Consider the following 25,444-nt stretch of genomic DNA (forward strand, 5'->3'; position numbering starts at 1 on the left):
TACCTTTCTTGAAGCAATAAAGCATAATACACCGAAAACATTGCTTTTCCCTTTATTTTCAATATTAAAATAGCTACACAAAAACTTCGGCATCCCTGGTAGCTCAGCTGGTAAAGAATCCGCCTGCAATGTGGGAGACCTGGGTTTGATCTCTGGGTTGGGAAGATCACCTGGAGAAGGGAAAGGCTACCCACTCCAGTATTATTCTGGCCTGAAGAATTCCATGGACTGTGTATAGTCATGGGGTCCCGAAGAGTCAGACATGACTGAGTGACTTTCACTTCTCACAAAGTCTTACCAATTTTGGTATGTTTTTTAAAATGCATGCTGATATGACAATTTTCACAATACAATCTAACAAAACTGTTTTGAATGACGTTAAAGAGAGGCACTACTAGAGACATCTGACAGAATAAAACCAAATGAATTTTTTGGCATGTCCAATACTAAGGTCAAGTAGCATCAGAAATAAATTCTTCTGATTCAAAGAAGTAGCAGAAATTTAAGAGATGATGATGATGATGATGATAACAATAAAAATGTACTTATGTGGCAGGCACTGTTTTAAGTACTTTACTTGTGTTATTGTACTTAATCTTCCTCCAAATCCTACAGACATTTACCTTACAGATCAGGAGACTGAGGCACAGAGTGGTTAAGCAGCTTGCCTAAGTGCACAGAGTTAAAAACACGCTGAGGCCCAGGGGCAAACGCAGGCAGGCAGACCCCAAAGCTAAAAGCTATTCTTTCTCTCAATCATCTGGTCAAGACCTTTAATTTTAGATAGGGCTAGAGAAGGGAAATTAGTGGTTAAACTAAAAAACCCCAGACTCTAGATTCAAATCCCTTTTCAAAACAAAACAAAACTAAACTAACAAAAACACATTCACTTGCTTATAAACAGAATAAAACATACTGATTACTCTGAGCAAACCTCAAGCTGGCTGGAAAGGTTTGTATATTCATTTTCTATCACTAGTGCACAAACACAGATAACACAGTTGGTCACAGAAACTGATAATCTCATTGTTTTTAAGACTCCACTCAACAAAACATGTTAAATCAGAAGAGAAGAGCCCCACAAACAAACAAAAACACACATTAAGTAGATTTTGAGATTTATTAAAATAAAGTATTAGCAAACAATATGCAAAAACAAAGTTCTTAAAAGAGTTATGGCTTTGAAAAGCGCAATATAGTAAAACCTAATACATATTTATAAGTATCAAAATGATAACAGAATTGAAGCATGTTGCTAGAATTTCATTTTCTACAACATAAACAGGAGAACAAGTACAAGTAAGAAGCAGATCTATAGTGCAGCCATTGGTTTGGTCTTTATCATCCTCATATGAAGTATCTTTTAAAGAGAACACTGGCAGGATTACACATATATACCCAGTTTTCATGATTAAAATCCTACTCAATTTTAATATAAGTGATTTTCAAAATGCAACTTTAACCAACCATGTTGAAAAGAAAAGCACTTGCCCAACTATTATCTTCAAGTGTCCCTACAGTTAAAATATTTTATGAATAAATCAAAGCAATATCATCTCCAATGGTATCAGACTATTATAAAAGATTTCTGACTCTAATAAAATATTTCTTCTTTATTTGGGATTGTTTGGCCTCACTGGAGTTTTGTTATAGCTAACACCAGCTAGTATTAAGAAGGCACTATCTATTGATAGGGTAAAAAAAAAAAAAAAATCTATCTCTACACAAAAATTCAAACTTTTAAAAAACAGTATCCTCAAATAAATCCTTAAAGGACAATGGTTTACAACAATTTCAAATTTTAAGAATTTTAAGAACTGAATTATTTGGATGAGAACTAAACAAACCTTTTCACTCTGCCATAAATAACAGAAGAATCCCACTCTGAGGCTGGATCTTTTCAACAAAACAACTCATCACTTGTTTTATAGCAATTGCTACCAGCAAATATTACAGCATAAGCTCTTATTTAAAAAAAAAATTGATACATAAAATTTTCTCATTGGTTTCTGTAAATCATCCAATTTTAAGGTAACACTTCGATTATAATAATTCATTTTAAAAGAGAAGTTTCTATTAGGAAAAATCCAATATAACAAAGGCTTGATAAATACTCTTACCTCTTGTAATTAGGACATGCTAAACTGTAATCCAGTGAATTGCAAAGAACTGTCCACCTTTCTGTTTAGAAGGTAGAACTGTTTATGCAGAAGAAATGCCTCAGATTCTCTCTCCACACATGCATCTTCTATGAAAAGAAAACCTCCTCAGAGTCCCACCCGTGTTAGTGAGGAAAATGCTATTCTCTGAGGGAGAAAGCCATCAAACCCAAGATTACCACCCAAGAAATGCTGTGCTAGTATCTGAGATGTCCATAAACCAATACTTAGGAAAACTCCCACCAATAAAAATCACCAAAGACTTCTAAAACCACCAGGCTATCTACTATCTTAAAAGATTCTTTCTTATCTAGCTGATGGGTATAATGAGGACACATTCATAATTCCTACCAGAGAGATTTAAGTAAGAATCTCTTATAATAAGATAAGGAAAAGCTCTGAGCCTCTTCAAAGTTAGTAGGTCCAAAATTTTAACCATCATTAGAAGTTAAATTATAAAAAGATGTTTTGTTTTTTCAGAAAATATAAAAGATATTAATATATTTTAAGTGGGAGAGTTATAATGACCTAAAGCAACATTAAGCAAGCAACTAGAAAAAGTATAAAGAAACGGACCTAAACTGGGATATTAGATGCTCTCTGCAGCGGAAGTACAACACTTAAACAGGTACTATCAAACTTGAATTTAGAGTTTCCCTGTTACTGGCATGATTTCATTTTTGCTAAACTTTCTCCTTTAAAAGAACACTATGACAGGGGAACTGTTTTCTTCCAGGTACTCTAAGATAATACTGAAGGTTATATAATGTGAGCCCCAGTCCTTATCTTGACAATAGACTTCAGATCTAAACACTTACTGATCATTATCCATCCTAAAAGACTGTCTTACTCTCAAATGTTATGAAAAGTATAAAATAGCTATACCCTCTTTTCATACTGTTAGGTATAACTTACTGAACTATCTAGTAATCTTATTGTGGATTTCACCTCAGAAACCCAGTCAATTCTATTCTCATAGTTTACTTACATAACAAGAGAATGGAAAAAATGATTTACACTCTGTTGTACACCTTTGACATTTAGATCGATGTTTTCTTTAAATTTTCTCTAAAGGAAAAAAGTTCACTTCAGTAGATCAATAACAGGCCTGCTAGTTTATATTCCGTAACTTAAGCCAGGTAATTGTGTGGAGATCAGAGTCAAATGCACCTCTTAAATTCTGTTGTTTTTTTTTCAGTCGGTATATTTTTGTTGCTTTAATACATTACTGCGATCAATTTTGATTTTATTCCTCTTTTTGGCATTTACCAAACTGGGTGTAGTTTTATTATTCCAAGACTCTGTCTTTTCAGTTGGCATATATTTATATGTTGTAATGCTATATAAGATTATTCTGGGTGTGACGATGCTTTCATAAATTTGACTATAAACCATTCTGGAGATTAAATAAAAACTTAAAACTATAACTTTATGAAACGGTTTCTTTCAGGGGTACTTTTCTCCTTGGTAAAATTTTAGTTTTTTTAATCTCACTGGCTAATTTTTATTTCCCATCCATTCCTGTACTGCGCATCCTCAAGAATTACAGTATCAGCTGGATTGAATCAAGTTATCATGTAAAACCCAGGGGTGTGGAGTTAACAGCTATTAGGAAATATAACAGGATTATACTTTTCCGTGAAACTCTTACCAGTTAATAGCTTCAGTATGGTCATTCATGAGACACAACTCCTTAGAGAAAACACAGAAAAAGCCAATCACATAAAATCTTGCTAACTCTAAAGGTTGCTACATGAATAAAAACAATTTTTAATTAACTCAGTTGAAAGCATCAAAAAAAATAGTTTCCATCAGGTCAGGCCCACTGATGTTGATTACATGCATATGCCAGTCACCCTAGGTGGTTTTTCTACAAATGTGTTTCAAAGATTGTGCCATTTACCTGGCAAAGTGTACAATGATGTAAATAGCTAAGTTCTATCACTAAACAAATAATCCTCTTTTGTGTGGCTGAAACAATTCTGGAAGACTGAGAATGCATGTCGTATAAAACTGATGTTTAAGGCTCAGGTTACTGTCAGCATTTTTCACTTAGCAAAGGACTGAGAGCTAAAACATGAATGGCACTGCATCTGAGAAAACTAAAACCATCCATTGGCTGCACTTTATAAAAGCAGTAAATAATGTTACGGAAAACAAAAAACTGCATTCTCCTTTCCTCAAAAATGCATTTTTTTCCCTCACAAAAGCAGAAAGGGCAAAGAAGAAAGTCTAATGAAACTAACATTTTAAAAAGAAGATTGACATGGCTCCATGTATTTTCAAAAGACACTGGAAAATAAGCTTCTCTTAATAGGTAAATTAGGTGATTTCCCCCCCCCCACAATGTAACATCTTTGTTCTTCATGCCATAACTAAGTGTCCACTGTCCTGTTTCTTAGGAAAAGAGGTTACGAGTCCTTCACTCAAAGCCCTTACGTATGACTGATTAAAAGAATATTTTAGAGTTTTTGTGTCTTTCCTAAGGATTGTTGAGACTAGCATCCACATAGGTGCTTAAAAAAATGGAAGAGCATGCATGGTAACTGAGAGAACAGTCTGTATTCTTTGATATGTGAATGTTTTCAAACCAGCTAGCTCAACAACCACTGCTGACTGATTCATACATCAGATAGGTGGCCTTGTCATCGTTGGGGCCAGACTGAAGAGGCTCCTATGGCTGTAAGACACAGGTCCCTGCAAAGGACACTGATGTAAGTTAACAGCAATGGGATTAAGCAGATTTTCCAACATTAATATCATCCATAAAACTGCAGGGAATTAAAAAGAAACCTTAAATTGGAGCTACAGGATAACAGTCTAATAATCTAGGTTGAAAATACAACAAAAGCTAGAAAAAGCATAACTTTCTATAACTGTATAAATTGCAGTGTTTAATACAAAAGGGGTACCAAGGAAGCAAGGATGAGCGCTTAAGTCCAAGTCACTAGAGTGTGTTTCACGAAGGTTACACTAAAATCTGTCACCCATCAAAGTGCAAAATAAAAGATTAATGCATGTCAAAATTAGAGTTCCTGCAATATTGGCCAAAAGCAGCAAACAGCTGAACAAGGCCACGCACGCACTGTCACTAGCTATTAAGTAGTACTCATGACAGATGTGAGTAAATGACATATAATGGAGATCTGCTGTTCGCAGTAACTTTTTTTAAAAAAGGAAAAGTTTTACAAAAGATATACTGAGTGGAGTCACAATACACTGACGACATTTAGCTGTATTAAATGTAAATTTCATGATGTCATTTAGAAAATTATCACTTGGCTTTTATTGAACACTACTTGTTAGAGCAGTGCATAGTGTTCCTTCAAATAAAAGATTTTTTATAGTTTAAGTCCCTACCATATGCTTTTATAAAACAATGATATATACTTTTTTAAAGTTGGTGGGACTAAGAAACTGGTAAAAGCACAGTTCTGCAGAATCAAGACTAGAATGGAAGATTTTCATTGAACACCCTCTTATACTGTTAAAATTCTTTATCATGTGATGCATTACTTTTCCAAAAAAAATTTCACAAATAAAAAACTGTTGGGACAATAAGGCAAAAGTATGTTCCAGTTTAAGATCAATGCCAAACTTCTGAACCGGGGCACAATACTTACTCTGCATCTTTCACAACACTTTTGAGAATTAATCATATGAACATGAATACAAACAAATGCTGATTCATCACAAAAACAAATGTATTGGTCACAATTATGTAGAAAAAAAAAAAAGCTGTAAAATCTGTTTTCCATGTAAACTCACAGTATCTGTACTGGAAGTTTCCCTAAAATTAAAACAAGTCCACTAATAATATGAGAAAGAATACTTCTGCACTATGAAACAGAAGAAATGGGGTTTAGCGGGGAGCCCATCTGAGTGAGGACTTTATCTAGCCACTGAAGAGGCCCATGAAGATGAATCTCAATCCAACATGGGGTGCTGGTAACATCTTGCCGGTGATACTCTGCTCCCCAGCCCTATGAAAATGAACAGATAAAACAACAAGATATTTTTTAAATCATTAACCAGTCTAAACCAATTTCCACACACTAACAAAAAATAAACTTTAACATTAGAGATATACAGAATGTAACCTAAAAGAAAAACTCTCAAAACCAACCTTAGCATTCACCATGGAATTATAACATATATGTAACATATATTACATATATTACAACATATAATCCCTTAATAGAAATTCTTGAGGCAAGATACATTCCAGAATTCTTTTTTTTTTTTAATTTTTAGAAAGTTAGTAATGGTGCATAATTAAAACATTAATAATTCTGCAATGAGCTATAGTCTCTCTTTAATGGATAAATAAAACCCATATATAGCCTCATGTAAGTTCACATCAGATTTTCTTAACAATAAATTTTTAATTTTTAGGTTTTTTTAAACATCAGATAAGGCACTGTAAAACTGATCAATGCATGCAAATATAGTTAAAGTGGAAATGATATATCATTATCCTTTAAGATGGGAAACTACTGGGATGAACTGAGCAGCACGATTTTAGCCAAAAACTCCAAAGAATAAAACAGAATTTTTCACTTTTATTTGCTGGATGTATCAAGTTCTCTGCTTTACTGCTTACAGTAGTCCTTGCCTAGGAAAATCAAGTGGGGTGTGATAAGGGTGGAGTGGGAAACTGGATTAAACATGAGAGCCATGTTTCTATAACAGGGAAGGGAAATGTCTTCAGGGCTACTGATAAAATGCTGCACAAAAAGGCCTATAACAAGTAGCAAGGAAACACTGGGCTGTGGGACTGTGGGCCAGAAAGAAAACATCCTACACAGAGCATTTGATAATTACTCTTCTTTGGCTAAATCCTTAAGGAACAAGTAGATACAGCACAGGTTGCTAAAAGAGATCACTAAAATTCTTTCTCAATTTTGCTCATGAATCATCATTTGCAATGCCAATAAAATCAGGCCAAGAGCAAATGATAAATTCAAATAGTTCTTTCAATTTTGCAAATCCTTAATAACAGAGGTTAAAACAAGGAAAAATAATTTTATTATGGTGATTAATTCTTTAAGTCAACCTAAGGGATATAGTAATAATTGAAATTGCTGAAACTAAAAGAACTTAAAAAGCAGTTTTAATATTAAATGCTTCTTAGCAATTTAGCTAAAATTTAACTGAAATTCTTTATAAACTCAGCCCCTATTCAATAACAATATCAAGCATTTTATTATAATGTCTGAATTATAAAATTAAATCACAGATCAATCATGTGGTTTAAGTTATAAAGTTAGGAATTTTCTTTAGAAACCTGTTAAATCAGGTCAGAAGTAACTACTACCTTTCATTTAACATAGACTTTTAAAAATTATAAGCTACAGACATATAATACACATGTTATACGTTACAGTGACTCAAATTAAGCTGCAGGTCTCAACCCACTCACCTTGACAAAACTCATTCGAATGGTACACATTTTGGTGAGCTCATATACTGCCTCAAATCCATGGTTGACAGACTGAGCGAGAAGCTGAGCAAACTCCTGATTGTTAAAAATTTTGAGGCTGCAGCTGCTGGGAATCTTACAGACAGTGGTAGGATGAAAGCCATGATGAAAGTTGCAGTTCCTACTCTGAACAAATATGCTGCTGTCACTGAGGCACTCTGCATATACCTCTCCACCAACATAGTACAGATGAACACCTTAAAGAGACAGGAATTACAAGAGTCAACTTAACAAAGCAGTTTAATAAAACTGAAGAGGTTGCATGAAGAGGTTGCATGAGGCACAGACAAAGGAACTACTACAGAGCAAATCTTCAAACAGAAACTACCACTAGATGGCCTTATGTTGCTGAAGATAGTCGAGGCTAATGTCTGCCTGAATATTCATGGAAGGACTGATGCTGAAGCTGAAATTCCAATAATTTGGCCACCTGATGTGAAGATCTGACTCACTGTAAAAGACCTTGATGTTGGGAAAGACTGAAGGCAGGAGGAGAAGGAGATGACGGGATAAGATGGCTGGCTGGCATCACCAACTTGATGGACATGAGTCTGAGCAGGCTCCAGGAGTTGGTAATAGACAGGGAAGCCAGGCTTGGTGCAGTCCATGGGGTCACAAAGATTCAGACATGACTAAGCGACTGAACTGAACTGAATGTCTGCCTAAATCTAAAATGATCCTCAAGTAACTAAGACTTAAGCCTCAAGTTGGCAGCATATTAGGTTATCAGTTCTCAGAGTTGTTTTTTTTTCCCTCTTTTCCAACAATCTTTTATTATCTCTATAAGAAAACAATGGCCAAAGAGATCCCCCAAGAAGGCACCTTATGATGAGTCCATTCAAAGAAATGTTTGGTGCTATCAACTATCATGAATAGTTGGTTGGCAAAAGGGTTTTGCACTCTTTGTTAATGGAAAGGTTTGCACCATTGAAAAAAAAAAAAACAAGCTAAGTCATATAATGTAATTTCAGGTGATAGGAAGAGTCTTTAAATGGCAGATTTATTTTACTTTCCTTTAAAAAACGTTTTTGGTATTTTTAAAAAATATATAAATAATATATGCTGCTACTGCTGCTAAGTCGCTTCAGTCATGTCCGACACTGTGAGACCCCATAGACGGCAGCCCACCAGGCTCCCCCGTCCCTGGGATTCTCCAGACAAGAACACTGGAGTAGGTTGCCATTTCCTTCTCCAATGCATGAAAGTGAAAAGTGAAAGTGAAGTCGCTCAGTCGTGTCAGACACTTAGCAACCCCATGACCCATGAACTGCAGCCTACCAGGCTCCTTCATCCATGGGATTTTCCAGGCAACAGTATCGGAGTGGGTTGCCACTGCCTTCACTGAAATAATATATGAATGTTCACTATTTAAAACTTCAAACTGTATAGCTAAAGTTCAAGTTGTTCCCAACTTTTCACTACTGCATGTAGTACTAAAAAGACCATCGTAGTATATATGTGTGATTCACAGACTGGTATCAGTCTAAGACATTAAAAAGTATGTTCTGTTTCTGAGCAAATACTTCCCCTGGAAGAAAGGATACTAGAACTATATACTGGGGAAAAAAGGGTAAAATGAGTCTAGTATTTAAGAATTCACCAAGCAGATTTCTCTTAAATTATCCTACTGTAGAATGAAAAATCAATGCATAGAAGTGGGGCATTTTTACCTAAAAAATGACAGCAAGTTAATAGTTCAGTCAAAAAAGAACAGAAACTTTCTTTCCAATTTGTTTGTGGACACAGTATTTTTCTGAGTCTCTTCTATAAGAAATCACGTTACAATTAAAGTTATTTAGCTTTTGTTCCTAAGACCTTCTCAAGTCAAAAGCAAAAAGTGGAAAGGAGTAAAAACAAAACTTCAAAGATAGGCAAACAGCCCTACCTGGGATAGGTTTCCTCTCTGACCACCTAACACATGAGACAATTTCACTGCAATGTGAAAAGTTCCTTGTTTGTTGTGGCAACTGTCTTGGAGGATGAATTATAAATAGAACCCTGTTACCTGAATTTAAAGGTAGGAAGAGTGGTAGTGAAGCCACTGAAGACTTAAGTCATTCAAACTGTTCCTACCAGTAACCCTGCTCCTCTATCATAATGAAAATTCTCACAAGTCATCTCAACCCAAAATATTTCACAAAGATCATAATTCAAAAATTTAAATTCTTCACTAGCATTCATATATCTTACAAATATTTCTTGTATATGTACTATGAGCCAGGCATTGTTCTAATCGCTAAAGATATTGTTATGAACAATGCAAATTTCTGTATAGCTTGCATTTCAGTTAAGAAGACTGAAAATGAAAAAACACAGAATAGTATGATTTCAGATCCTAAGTACTATGAAGAAAAAATAGGCAGGATAAAGAAAAGAAGTCTGAGTACATCTCTACTTAACACATTCTTCTGTATCTGCAACCTGAGGGCAGGACCATGCTTTAAGCTTCTCTGTATGCCCTTACATAATGCAGGGTACGGAGCAAGCACAACAAGCAACTGACTTCAACTGAATGTAGGAAAATGACAAAATTACCTTTTCCAATATGTCGCCTAGTGTTTTCAATTGTTGAATTACGATTAACATTTGACAACAATCCCAAGCAGAATCTACTTTTGTTATTTGAAGGGTCTGTGAATCCATCTACTAACACACTAGTAGAAGATGCATGAAAAGCTTCCCCAACACGATTGTTTAATTCATAGTAGACAATTGAACACCAATGTTTGGGCTCTTCATAGGCGACAGGCTGAACATCTGCGAACAAACCAGACAAAAAAACAATGTTTAATGATTATCAGAAACTCAAAACTATTTTGGTGTTTCCTTTAACCCAACTCAAGCCTTATATGAAAAAAGAAAATTTTCAGATATTTCACTGACGTCTCATTGCCTTTCTGGCTTTCGGTCTGTATCAAAAAAATAAACATCAGAAGTGCTTTTTTCTTTTTTTAAAGACTTTTTTGATATGGACCATTTTAAAAGTCTTTATTGCATTTTTTACAATGAAATTTTTATTGAATTTGTTGCTTCTGTTGCTTTTATACTTTGTTTTTTGGCCAGGAGGTATGGGGTCTTAGCTCCCTGATCAGGGATCAAACCCACACTCCCTGCACTGGAAGGTGAAATCTTAACCAGTGGACTGCCAGGGAATTCCCCAGAAATGCTTTGATCGTAAAAGTTTTTTTTTTTTTTAATTATATATATACAAGGATGGGCAACATCACATTTTAAGTTGCTTTTCTAGCAGAATCGAATCCAGGTCTAAATTTGAGATGACAAAAGCTTTGCTTCAACAAACTGAAAGACAACTATACCAGCATCTGTAACATTACTTTAAACAGAAATCTGGACTAAAAAATTCAGACTATTAGCAAACTAGGATAGAGGGTGACTTCTCCAACTTGACATAAAGAACACTTGCAAAAAACTTCCAGCTAATGTCACACTTAAGGGTGAAAAACTAGAAGTTTTTCTGCTAAGATCAGTAACAAGGCAAGGATGTGCTCACCACTCCCTTTCAACAGCACACTGGAAATCCCAGCTAATGCAGTAAGAGAAATGAAAAGAAAATTTATATGGATTGAGAAGGAAGACATAAAACTGTCTTTGTTCACAAATGACAAGATTACCTATGCAAAAAATCTGAAATGATTGACAGAAAACCTCCTAGAACTGATAAGCAATTATAGGAAAGTTGTAGGATATAAGGTTAATATACAAAAGTCAATCACTTTCCTATACCAGCAATGAGCAAGTAGTATTTGAAATAAAATTCATTATCATTCATAGCAGCAATCAAACAATGAAATATTTAGGTAAAAAACAAACAAAACAGGTAAGATATATATGTTGAAACTGAAATTCTAAATAAAGAATTCAAAGAAGGAACTAAGTAGAGATACAGTCTATGATCATGTACAGGAAGCCTCAGTTCTTCTAAGAGTGAATGAAATCCCAATAAAAACTTCAGCAAATCATCTTGTAAACTGATCCTGAAGTTTACATGGAAAGGCAAAGACCCAGAATAGCCAACACAATACTGAAAACCAAACCAAGAAGACTAACACTATCCAACTTAAAAACTGGCTATAAAACTATAGTAGACACTTTATGAAAATCATCTCAAAAACAGATCACAGAGATACGATATAAAACTATAAAACTCAAGAAAACAGAGGAGAAAATACTGATGACCTTGAATATGGTAATGACTTTTTAGATACAATACCAAGGCATGATCATTGAAGAAATACTTGATAAGCTAGATTTCATTAAAAATTAAAAACTTCTACTCCTCAAGACACTGTCAAGAGAATCAGAAGACAAGCCACAGAATGGGAGAATATATTTGCAAAAGACACGTCTAGTAAAGGACAGTTACACAAATACAAAGAACTCTTAAAACTCAGTAAGAAAATGAATAAGCCAATGAGAAAAACTGGTCAAAGATAGGAACAGAGACCTCACTGAAGAAGATATACACAAAAGCAAATAAGCACATAAAAAGATGCTCCACACTGTATGTCACCAGGGAAATGCAAATCAAAGTAACAAGGAGATACTACTGCATTAATTACCAAAACCATTAGAATTGCCAAATCCAAAACAATGACAATCCCAAATGCTGGTAAAGATATGGAGCAATAGAAACTCTCATTCACTGCTGGTGAGAATGTAAAATGGTACAGCCACTCTGGAGGAGAATTTGCTGACCTCTTACAAAGTAACAAACTCTTACCATACAATCCAGCAAATGTGTTCCTCACTGTTTGCCTGAAGGAGTCAAAAACTTAGGTCCACACAAAAACTGCAGAGAGATGTTTACAGAAGCTTTATTCATAATGGCCACAACTTGGAAGCAACCAAGATATCCTTCAACATGTGAATGGATAAATAAACTGTAGTATACCAGACAACCAAATATTATTCAGTACAAAAAAGAAATGCACTATCAAGCCATGAAAAGACACGGAGGGGAGGGATGTGGGTGCATATTACTAAGTGAAGAAGCTAATCTGAAAAGGCTACATACTATAAGATTTCAATTACAAGACATTCTGGAAAAGGCAAAACTATAGAGACAATAAAAAGATCAGTGGTTGCCAGGGGTTAGGAAAGAGGGAGAATGAACAGGCAGAGCACAGAGGATTTTTAAAGCAGTGAAATTATTCTATATGATACTATAAATGATAGCTACATGTCATTATTCATTTGTTACAACTCAAGGAATGTATAATACCAGGAATGAATCCTAATGTAAATTACACATTTGGGGTGATAAAGATGTATCAATGTGGGTTCATAGATTGTAATAAATGTATCACTCTGGTGCAGGTAGTGAGGGAAGCTGTAAATGTGTAGGGGGAGAGGTTATGTGGGAACTCTGTACTTTTCACTCAAATTTGCTGTGAATCTAAAAAATAGTTTGTTTAAAAAAAAAAAAGAAAGAAAGGAAAAAACACAACCAAATGAGTGTTCTTTGGGTAAAAGGTGGTATACATTTGAAGTTTTAAGTGCCAGAATAGCCTATGGAAAAAGGTTTGTATAAAATATAAAACATTGGCCAAATTCTTATCAGTGTTAAAAAGTCAACAGTTCCTAATGGACACATGGATGGAAGAGATACATGGAAGTTCTTCATCCAGCACTAGCAGAGTGTCTGTCTGGGAGCTGAAATCAGAAAGAGAAGTGATGAATTGTCAGTTTTCTTTCAAGAAAGGCAGAAATTTTTTAAAATGTCCAAGAATTAAGAGGAAGTCACACTGACTATGTAGACACCACAAAAGAGTTGGTTGACTTTTAAAACTCAGTTTTAATTATTCAACTGCAAAGAATTGAGATGAGGAGGTACGGGGGGGAAAAAAAAACAGCACAGTGAGGACCTATAAAGCAAAGTTGTAAGAGCTCAGATTTTAAAGAAGTTTATATAAAATATGGAACAAGGAGGGACTCATAATCAAATACATATATAGATTGAGTAACAGGAAGTTATAACAGTGTCATGAAAGACTAGAGCCGAGATAAAGCAAAACAAAAAAGACAATTTTGGTTAGAATGAAAAGAAGAAATCAAAAGCTCTGCGACTCTGCTCAAGGCAAAGGACATCTTATTAACTGGTGATTCACAGCATTGCAATTTAACTCTAATTTCCCAAGTGAGAAGAAACTCTGGTGAAAAAAGACATCCAGGAGGGTGAGAGGACTTGAGTCCCAGGTTCTTCTAAAGGGACTCAGTTGTTTGGCTAAGAAACTATAATTCAAGAAATATTTAATATACATCATCACTAAACTGCACTCTTTGATCTCTGGAGAATCAAAAGAAAGAAGGAAAATGACAGATGGTGTAAACGTACTCCAAATTTTTAGAAAGAGGATGATAATACCATTTTTTGGGAATTACCTGATGCTGTATACTAAGATCATTATAAATACAGTCAAAGTCAATCAACATACTAATAACTCCTATGTATTTATCTCTTTATTTTACAAATGGAGAAATTTAGGCTTAGATATATTTTAAAAGCCACCCTAAGCTGCAAAGCAAATAAGTAGAGTTGCAGGAATTTAAATCCAGAAATTCATGTTCTCAGACAGTTTGTTCTAAATGAAGGAGATACTATGAATATTAAACAAATTAGTATGACAAAATTCCTAGATAAATTCTAATCTTGAAAAAGCCCAAGTACTATTTAAACATTAACAAGATTATTAGGGGGCCTGAAATTTATTCTTAGGAATACAGTCATCCCATAACATCACAAACACTATAAAATACAACAAGGGAACCATTCTTTCAGGAAACTAAAGTGGCAGTACCTTACTTCATGTAAACTTGTGACAAATTAAGAAGTTTAAGGTCTCAAAACAAAATGACTTTAAAAACCACAATTAAGTTACCACTTCATCCCCTTTAGGACCATTATCAAAAGAAAAAAGAAAATAACAAATGTTGGCAAAAATATGGAGAAATTGGAAATCCACTGCATTGCTGGTGAAAAGGTAATGGTGCAGCCACTGTGGAAAACAGTTTGGCAGTTCCTCAAAATAGCTAAACAGAATTACCGTAAAATCTAGCAATTCTACTCCAAGGTATATAATACCAAGTGAATTAAAAAACAGAGACTCAAACAGACGCCTGTATACCAATGTTTTTAGCAGTATTGTTCAGAATAGCCAAAAGGTGTAAACAAACCAAATGGCCAAGAACTGAAAAACAAAGTGGTATATGCTTACAACAGAATACTTCTCAGCCTTAAAAAGGCATGAAATTCTAATACATGCTACAACCTGGATAAACCTTAAAAACATTATGCTAAGTGAAATAAGCTAGACACAAAGGGACAAACATTATATGATTCCACTTAGATGCAGTGGCTGGAATAAGCAAATTCAGAAGACAGGTGGCTCAGTGGTAAAGAACCTGCCTGTCAATGCAGGCAATTGTAGTTTTTAATTAAAAAAAAAATTTAAGTCATTTTTATCAGTTTATTGAGATACAAATGACATCAGCACTATGTAAGTTTAAGGTACACAGCATAATGATTTGCTGTATATACATCATGAAATGATTATCACAATAAGTTTAATGAACATCCATCAACTCATGCATGTGTGCTCAGTCTTGTCTGACTCTCTGCGACCACATAGACTGTAGCCTGCCAGGCTACCCTGTCCATGGGATTTCCCAGGCAAAAATACTGGAGTGGGTTGACATTTCCCTTTCCAGGGAATCTTTCTGACCCAGGGATCAAACCTGTGGTCTCCTGCGTCTCTTGCACTGGCAGGAAGATTCTTTACCACTGAGCCACCTGGGAGATCCTCCATCAACTCACATAGACACAAAATTAAAGAAGCAGGAAAAAAAAATTTTCCTTGTGATGAGACCTCTTAGGATTTACTCTCTTTACAACTTCATATATAACACACAGAAATGTTAATTACATTTATCATGTTGTACATTATGTCCCTCGTACTTATTTATCTTATAGCTGGAAGTTTGTGCCTTTTGACAGCCTTCATCCAGTCAATTTTATTTCTATCTATCAATGTAGAATCAAAACACAAAATTTTAAAAAGTTCTACTCACTGAGGACTAAATTTAAAAAGAAAATAAGTAAAAGACTTATACTGAAGTTGAAGGTCTAAACAAATGGAGAATACAGAGTACAATCCATGTCCGTGTACTAGAAGATGATGGCATATCTCCCCAAATTGATTTAAAGATTCAAAGTGACCTCTATCAAAATCCAAGGAGGACAGACATTGAAAAACTGATACTAAAATGATATGGAAACAGGCAAAGAATGCAGAATTGCTAAACAATTTTCAAAAAGAACCAAACTGGAGGAATAACACTTCTTGTTTTCAAAATTTACTATAAAACTTTAGTAATCAAGACTGTAAGGAAAAGATATACAGATCAATAAACAAAATTCAGCATCCTGAAATAAATCCTTATATTTATAGTCAACTGATTCCTAAAAGAGAAGCCAACATGATACTCTTATCAACAAATAGTGCTAGAACCAACTCGGTATCTACTTGAACAAAGATGACTATACAAAAAACTCAAAATGAATCACAGACCTAAACATAAGAGCTAAAGAACTGCTAGGAGAAAACACAGGAGAATAATTTTTATGACCTTGGGAAAGACAAAGCTTTTTTAGATGCAACACCAAAAGCATAATCCAGGGAAAAAAAACCTGATAATTCCATCAAAATGAGAAACTTTTGTGCTTCAGACCCAATTAATAAAATGAAAAGGCAATCCACAAAGAGAAAATATTTGCAAACCATATGTCTGATAAAAGACTTCTGTCCAAAATATATACGGAACTCTTACAACTCAATAATAAGACAAAGAACTCAATTTAAAAAAGAGGCAAAAGATTTAAATAAACCAAAGAAGATGTATGAATGGCTAGGTACATTAAAAATGTTCAAAATCATTCCTCAGTAGGGAAATGCAAATTAAAACAAAGGAGACACCACTTTATACCCAATAGAATAACTACAATCAAAAAGATACACAATAACAAGTGTCAGAAGGGTATGGAGAAACTAGCACACTCATATGGTACTGGTAAAAATGGTACTACCATTTATAGCTGTTTGGCAGTTTGTCTTAAATACTTAAATTTACTATATGACTCAGAAAAATAAAAACAAAGACTTAGTATTTGCAAACATTCCTAACAGCATTGTTCATGCTAGCAAAAAACTACAAACAATTCAAATGTTTATCAACTGATAAATGGGTAAACCAAATGTGGTGTATCCATACAATGAAATACTATTCGGCAATGAAAAATAAATAATTGATACATGGTACAAAATTGATGAATCTTGAAGACTACACATTCTGTGATTCTATTTATATGAAATGAGAGAAGGCAAATTTACAGATACAGAAAACAGATTAGAAGGTTTCTGGAGCTGGGGGTATGAGAGGATAGATTGCAAACAGGCATATGGGATATTTTTAAAACAGTTGTAAAACTGTTCTAAAACTAGATCATGGTAACAGTGTAAATTGTATACATTTAAAAAAAATCATTGAATCATATGCTTAAAATGGACAAATTCATGGTATATAAACTATAACTCAATAAAGCTGGCTTCTAAAAGTGGCTGAGAAGGTTTTTTTTTTTTTTTCTTTTTTAAAAAAAAAGAGCAAAAACAACAAAATAAGCATTGTAATTCTTACCTCTGCTGGATATACTGGGCATAATCTGAGGAATCATATTATTGCTTGTATCCATGGGCTGGGAATTATCTTGACCCATCTGATCATCTGGTGGCATATAGGCAGGAGGAGGAGTATCAGCTAACAGGAAGAAAATAAGACAAGTTAGAGTCCCCAAAGAATAGTTAAAATTTTCATCTTGCGCAAAGTTAAATCTAAATGCATCAGAAAATTCTTAAAGATTGCCAGCAGGATTCATCACCGAACATCACAAACACACAAAAATGCAGGATGCTACCTTAGAGCAAGGCAAAAGGAGAAAAGACAGCATATCCCTTAGCCACCAGAAACCTACTACAAGTCCACATGAATTTGGTCCAATCCAGCATAGTAATATCACTGCTAAAATTCACCACAACAGAATTTAAGGTCAAGAATTTTGCCTTCATTTGCTTAGAATCATATGCTTAGAGAAACTGCAACTACTGCAAGTCAATCTGAAGGCCATAGATTATCTTTGTTCAGATACCTACAGAGACATTCTTAAATTATCAAGATCATCACACACTGTATTGTTATTTAAAACTGGAAAATAAAACCATGCTCTTTCAAAATTTGCCAACAACACTAACAGCAGCTATCTAATTCTTTTGCGATGTCTTACAACAAAGGTCCGTCTAGTCAAGGCTATGGTTTTTCCCGTGGTCATGTATGGATGTGAGAGTTGGACTGTGAAGAAAGCTGATCGCCGAAAAATTGATGCTTTTGAACTGTGGTGCTGGAGAAGACTCTTGAGAGTCCCTTGGACTGCAAGGAGATCCAACCAGTCCATTCGAAAGGAGATCAATCCTGGGTGTTCATTGGAAGGACTGATGCTAAAGCTGAAACTGCAATACTTTGGCCACCTCATGCGACGAGTTGACTCACTGGAAAAGACTCTGATGCTGGGAGGGATTGGGGGCGGGAGGAGAAGGGGACGACAGAGAATGAGATGGCTGGATGGCATCACCGACCGAATGGACATGAGTTTGAGTGAACTCCGGGAGTTGGTGATGGACAGGGAGGCCTGGCGTGCTGTGATTCATGGGGTCGCAAAGAGTCGGACATGACTGAGCGACTGAACTGACCTGAACAATGGCATTATGTCCTGTGGCTCTAAGGAAACAAAAAATGGCTCTAAGGAAACAAAGTGAACTACAAAATCTTTTGAGTTAAAACATTTCCAGCTGCAAACCTTTACAAAAGCTACAGCTATACTTCGTCTCAGTAACTATAAATACTGAACATATATCTGAATATATAACTTGTCTTTTACCTCAAGGTTTGTACAAGATGTATTTTGAGAAAGAGCTACCAATTAGCACTGACTATAGTACAAAGGATGAAAATTAGTTTTTGAAGACACCTAACGGGAAGATCCCCTGGAGAAGGAAATGGTAACCCACTCCAGTATTCTTGCCTGGAGAATCCCATGGACGGAGAAGCCTGGTAGGCTACAGTCCACGGGGTCGCAAAGAGTCGGACATGACGGAGCGACTGAACAGAACGGAACGGAACAGAACAGCAAGTTAAACAGTTGGAACTTAAATCCTTTTCAAAAAACAAAACTTCATCAATTGGTATTTCATTGCAATAGAGAAACCACTAAGTACATATTTACATATGACTGCCTGCAATAGTAGGCATTCCAGTATTTCTAATGATTTAACCATACAAGACCATGCATGCCATTAATAAAATTTAGCCACTTTAAAAATCTGCTTATGATCCTTCTCCAGGCAAATCAGTGCATCAGTTATCTAATTAAAGATAACTGGAGTTCATTTTAACCTTCAGTTCAGTTCAGTCGCTCAGTCGTGTCCGACTCTCCGCGACCCCATGAATCACAGCACGCCAGGCCTCCCTGTCCATCACCAACTCCCAGAGTACACTCAAACTCATGTCCACAGAGTCGGTGATGCCATCCAGCCATCTCATTCTCCGTCGTCCCCTTCTCCTCCTGCCCCCAACCTTTCCCAGCATCAGAGTCTTTTCCAGTGAGTCAACTCGTCGCATGAGGTGGCCAAAGTATTGCAGCTTCAGCTTTAGCATCAGTCCCTCCAATGAACACCCAGGATTGATCTCCTTTAGAATGGACTGGTTGGATCTCCTTGCAGTATAAGGGACTCTCAAGAGTCTTCTCCAACACCACAGTTCAAAAGCATCGATTCTTCGGCGATCAGCCTTCTTCACAGTCCAACTCTCACATCCATACATGACCACGGGAAAAACCATTGCCTTGACTAGACGGACCTTGGTTGGCAAAGTAATGTCTCTGCTTTTTAATATACTATCAAGGTTGGTCATAACTTTCCTTCCAAGGAGCAAGCGTCTTTTAATTTCATGGCTGCAATCAGCATCTGCAGTGATTTTGGAGCCCCAAAAAATAAAGTCTGACACTGTTTCCACTGTTTCCCCATCTATTTCCCATGAAGTGATGGGACCAGATGCCATGATCTTTGTTTTCTGAATGCTGAGCTTCAAGCCAACCTTTTCACTCTCCTCTTTCACTTTCATCAAGAGGCTTTTGAGTTCCTCTTCACTTTCTGCCATAAGGGTAGTGTCATCTGCATATCTGAGGTTATTGATATTTCTCCCAGCATTTTAACCTACCAAAGTATAAAATGATATGACAAGCAACGCAGCAAAGTTAAAAAAGCACAGACTTTAGAGTCAGAGAAACCTGGGCCTGAACCCCCACTTATTAGCTATGTGACCTCAAGTGGGGTTAATACAAGTTTCATTTTTCATCTGTAAAATAAGAATAATATCTATCTCACATGGCTGTTCTGAAGATCAAATTTAATGTGATATTTTTCATCACAGTATTCGTTTTTTAAAAGGCACTTGATAAATGGTATTTGGTAGTAAAAACTTCATGAAAATATTTAACTTACGTCAAATATAGCTACTTCCTTTGTTGCTTTGATAGAACTTAATGGTAATGCAACACTGGAAAAGACTCTGATGCTGGGAAAGGTTGGGGGCGGGAGGAGAAGGGGCCGACAGAGAATGAGATGGCTGGATGGCATCACCTACTCTGTGGACATGGGTTTCAGTGAACTCCGGGAGTTGGTGATGGACAGGGAGGCCTGGCGTGCTGTGATTCACTGGGTCGCAGAGAGTCGGACACGACTGAGTGACTGAACTGAACTGAACTGAACTGTAATGCCTAGTGGCATACATTTGGTCCAATATACGGCCAACTGATATCTAACAACACTGTTTCCATATTATCTACTTTCCTTCACATTCATCAGACAGAGTCATTTTCTGTCTTTCTGTTCTTGATAAGTTTTTACTATATTCTGCTTTCACTGTATATAGGACTCCTCTCTATGAAATCATTCAAGTTAACACCATTTGGTTTCAAACTCTCAATCCGCACTGGCAACCACTTAACATATAGGTATATCTACATAGTTAGCAGTAAATGTATTTATATGTTGCTGTAATTTCAGCTATTTATTTAACAAATATTTACTGGAGGATCTACTGCATATTAGACTCTAATATGCTGGAGGTACTGGAGATGTAGCAATAAACAAAAGATGCTATGAAATCCCTTTTTTCATGGAGTTTACAGACAAGATGGGAGGGGCAAGAAGCAGATTATAAGAAAAGGCAAAATATACTACACCGGATTGTAATACATGCCATAGAGAAAGATCAAGCAATGAGATAGGGAAGGTGGGTTGGAGGAGTGAGTGCAACTTTTTAAAATTTTATCTACCTTACTGTCACTGTTCTTAAAGGGTAATCGCCAATCTCCCCCAAATTGTGTTTGCCTTTTTAAAAACTTCCATTTATGTAAACTAAAAAAAAAAAAAAAAAAAACAGTTCACCCATTTCCCTCAACTGCAATTTCACCACCTCTGGCAACCACCAGAGGAGGCTGTCCTCTGTATCTATGAGCCTAGTTGTTTTTTTTTTAAGTCCACATATAAGAGAGATCATAACAGTATTTGTCTTTCTCAGTCTTATTTCACTTAGCATAAAGCTGTCAAGATTCATCCATGTTGTCACAGATGGCAAGATCTCATTCTTTTTTATGGCTGGATAATATTTGTGTGTGTGTGTGTATATTTATCGTATCTTCTTTATCCATAAATGAACACTTAGATTGCTTCCAAATCATGGCAACTATAAATAAAGTCACAATAAACATGAGAGGGGTGATACCTTCCTGAGTTAGTGCTTTTGTTTTCTCTGGATAAATATCCAAAAGTAGAATTGCAGAAGCATATGGCAGTTGTTTTTTATTTTTTGAGGAAATTCTATATTGTTTTCAAAACTGACGACACTAATTTTCATTCCAATAGTGCACAAGAATTCCCTTTCCTCCAAATCCTTACCGACACTTGTTATTTCCACCTTTCTGATAAACAGTCATTGTAATAAGGGTAAGGTAATATCTCACTATGGTTTTAACCTGCATTTCCCTGACAATTAGTGATGTAGAGCATCTTTTCTTGTATCTATTAGCCAACAGTATGTCTTCTTTGGATAAGTATCTATTCAGATCTTCCACCCACTTTTTAAATATTTTTTTTTTGCCACTGTGTTGTCTGAGTTCTTCCTATAAATTCTGGATATTAGCCCCTTATCAGATACATAATTTGCAAAAATTTTCTTTCATTCAGTAGGCTGCCCTTTTATTTTATTGCTGGTTTCCCCTGCTGTGCAGAAACACTTTAGTCTGCTGTTTTTTTGGCTTTTTTTGCTTTTGTTGCTTTTGCTTTTAGTGTCAGATTAAAAAAGATCATCAGCAAGACCTAGGTTAAGGAGCTTACTACACATATTTTCTTCTAGGAGTTTTACGATTTGAGGTCTTATATTAAACTCTATCTATTTTGAGTTAATTTTTGTGTGTGGTGTAGACAATGGTCCAATTTCTTCCTTGTGCATGTGTCTGTTCAGTTTTACCAACATATTTATGGAAGACACTGTCCTTCCCCCTTGTACATTCATGGCTCCTCTGTGGTAAATTAATTGACAATTTTTGCATGAGTTTATTTATTGACACTCTGTTCCATGATCTATGTGTTTGTTTGTATGCCAATATTATATTATTTTTATTATTACAGCTTTGTAATACAGTTTGAAATCAGGAAGTATGATGCCTTCAGCTTTGTCCTTCTTTCTGAAAACTGCTTCGGCTATTCTGGGTCTTTCATGGTTCCATACACATTTTAGGACTATTATATTTTGTGAAAAATATATCTACTTGCATTTTTAAACATACAGCACTTGGCAAAATAAAATTCAAAACTCTGCTGGAAATCAAACAATTACCAAAGAATAGTCAAAAATAGTTAGTTCTTGACATAGTAACAGTTGACCCAGAGTATCAGCAGTATTAGAACAAATGCTAATTCTTAGGAGTTATTTTTTCTATCAATAAAATAAATTCTTACCTGGGAGCTGAAATGGACTTCCTGGTCCAGAACTTGCTGGGGAGTTGGGATATGTGCTGCTAGCAGGGGAAGGAGGGTAGGGACTATTTGGAGATAAGGGAAAAGGAGTGTTGTTGGGCTGATGGAAAGAATCAGGAAACGTTGCATTTTGTGGCATGTGCGGTTCATTGTGGCTTAAGTTTCTAAACTGAACCAGAAGGCTGTGTTGTGGATTGAATTCATTATGACGAGGCACTAATACTGGAGGTAAGACTGAAAGACAAAAATCAAAAGTTATCTGTCAACAATGACTAAAACAACTCTACACATGAAGGGACAGATAAGATAGGATTGAGGGAAGATTGTAAACCTATTAAAACAATTTACTTTCAGGAAGGGCTGCTGTATAGAACCCTGAATCTGTATTTACATAATAATTAAACCAAAAATTCTCTAAGCATTCAGCCAATATAAAATACTCTAGAAGACAGAATACCCAAGCAGAGAAGATATCACTCTTATTCTCTAAGAAGCATATTTAAGAACAACCGCAATTACAACAAAGGGAATAAAGCCAATGTTTTAACAGAGTTACAGATTTTACCATTTGTTATAAACTGGTATATATAATCAGAACCATAAGAAAATTAGTATTGTGTGAATTCTGAAGCACTTTCAACATGTTGTAGGAATAATGTGGACTTTCTTGAGTTTTACACATTCATAAGTAAATGGTCTGTATCTCGTGTTGGTTTTCTGTGAGCTGTAGTTTCTGGGAAGTGAGCAGCTCTCATTCCTATAACTCTTGTAATCCAGTCATTCGTGTACCTCCTTCATGAGGATTCAGTACGGCTGTGGTGCTGTTATCCCTCTGATAGGAACTCTAACTCGGTGTAAAGCCCCAAAGGTCTGTTAATTATTTTTATTTTATATTGTACTATATTTTATTTACAGTGTTCTGTTTGTTTCAGGTGTATAGCAAAGTGATATAGTCATATATATATATATATATATATATATGAATTAACAAAAGCAGTTCCTGTCTTTTGATGGGGAGTTCGTGGTTTATAACATAAATGGCATTATTTTGAGAGAGGGATAACCTAGGTATGGCATTGGGTTTTTTTCCTTTTGCAGCTTGAGGCAGTTGTAAAATAACTTAATGTAGCTTTTTACAACTGTGTATTCTATAGTATTTTTTTCATTTGGTGAAATTTTAACTGTTAATGTTTTTGGCATTGTGCTTTGTATAAAATTTATTATAAAAAAAATTTTTTTTAAACTATAATTAGTGTATAATCCTAACCCTTTAAAAGCTATGAATCACCATGTTGTACACCTGAAACAATATTATATGTCAATGATACCAAAAAAAGAAAAAAAAAGGTAAATATGTCATCATCTCCTTAGATGTTACTGCTGTTGGTCTTGTTTTATCTATATGAAACAGGGAACCCATCCTAAACCATATGGGCCAAAGCATCATCCCTCAGTTTGCAGTCCAGATAGCTGTTTCCATGACAGTACTACTTCTCTGCATGTTTGCTCTTTATCATCCAAGACTGTAATTTTCATACGGTGCTCATATGAATCTGAAATAAAATAGTGGGCTAATATAACTTTATAATTTTAATTAAAAAATAGATGAAAGTGAAGTCGCTCAGTCATGTCCGACTCTGTGCGACCCTGTGGACTGTAGTCTACCAGGCTCCTCAGTCCATGGGATTCTCCAGGCAAGAATACTGGAGTGGGTTGCCATTTCCGTCTCCAGGGGATCTTCCCGACCCAGGGATTGAAGCCGGGTCTCCCGCATTGCAGGCAGAGGCTTTAACCTCTGAGCCACCAGGGAAGCCCGATGAAAACAACCATAGCACAGAGAATTTAATGCACCGAGAGTTCAACAGAGCTAAGTATTCCCAGCAAGCAAGGAGTCAAACAAAATACTGTGGAAAAGACAGCATCTGATTGGGCCTTGAAGAACAGGAAGCATTTCACATGGAAGTGCTAGGGGTGGAGAGTGTCAGGAGTGTAGAAGAGGAGCTGGAAAGATATAAAAAGGACAGTCAGAGGGCTAAGCACTAAACTAGGAGGTAAGACCAGAGAATAAAGTTGAATCAGCTATGCATAGGTCCTGAAAGCCTCCATGTTTCCAATTTTCAACATTTCTTCTTTCTTTCTTTGAGAGATCTTATATTTTATGTTCTTCAGTAAAGTTTCCCCAACTGAAAACAGTAACAATCCCTAGATAGAAGTCTTCCACTCAAAATGATTTTTTCTAAACACAACCGCAACAAAAATATACACAAGCATAAACAGTTTTAAACTGGGTTTCCCCTGTGGCTCTGCTGGTAAAGAATCCACCTGCAATGCGGGAGACCTGGGTTCAATCCCTGGCCTGGGAAGATCCCCTGGAGGAGGGAAAAGCTACCCACTCCAGTATTCCGGCCTAGAGAATTCCATGGACTGTATAGTCCATGGGTCACAAAGAGTTGGACACAACTGAGAGACTCTCGCTAAACAGTTTTAAAGACCCACTTTTTAACAGATCCACTTTATTCAAACGTTCAATTTCTCTAAAAACTCAAGTGATCAATAACATCTGATCATGTTTCCCAAGAGGAAATTGAAAAATCTGATTTTTCTAAACTCTTAAGGTACTAACTCATCTTTTTCATAAT

At 35.7% G+C, this 25,444-nt stretch overlaps 1 protein-coding gene across 2 annotated transcripts in view; it reads right to left on the reverse strand.

Moving 5' to 3' along the window:
- Nucleotides 1–1,101: 1,101 nt before the first annotated feature.
- SMAD5 (SMAD family member 5) overlaps nucleotides 1,102–25,444 on the reverse strand; it is a 64,150-nt gene continuing 39,807 nt past the window's right edge. For both annotated transcript variants that reach the window (XM_088838650.1, XM_055429321.2), the window contains 5 exons: nucleotides 22,788–23,039; nucleotides 17,353–17,472; nucleotides 10,177–10,398; nucleotides 7,582–7,838; nucleotides 1,102–6,142 (listed from right to left, as the gene is read on the reverse strand). In XM_088838650.1, coding sequence (XP_088694776.1) covers nucleotides 5,999–6,142; nucleotides 7,582–7,838; nucleotides 10,177–10,398; nucleotides 17,353–17,472; nucleotides 22,788–22,944 — 900 coding nt within the window. In that variant the 5' untranslated portion in view covers nucleotides 22,945–23,039 and the 3' untranslated portion in view covers nucleotides 1,102–5,998. The remainder of the gene's footprint in view (nucleotides 6,143–7,581; nucleotides 7,839–10,176; nucleotides 10,399–17,352; nucleotides 17,473–22,787; nucleotides 23,040–25,444) is intronic.

The sequence above is a fragment of the Moschus berezovskii genome, chromosome 8 (assembly GCF_049115385.1).
Source record: "Moschus berezovskii isolate FMDL1 chromosome 8, NW_MosBer_1.0, whole genome shotgun sequence".
Classification (NCBI taxonomy): domain Eukaryota; kingdom Metazoa; phylum Chordata; class Mammalia; order Artiodactyla; family Moschidae; genus Moschus; species Moschus berezovskii.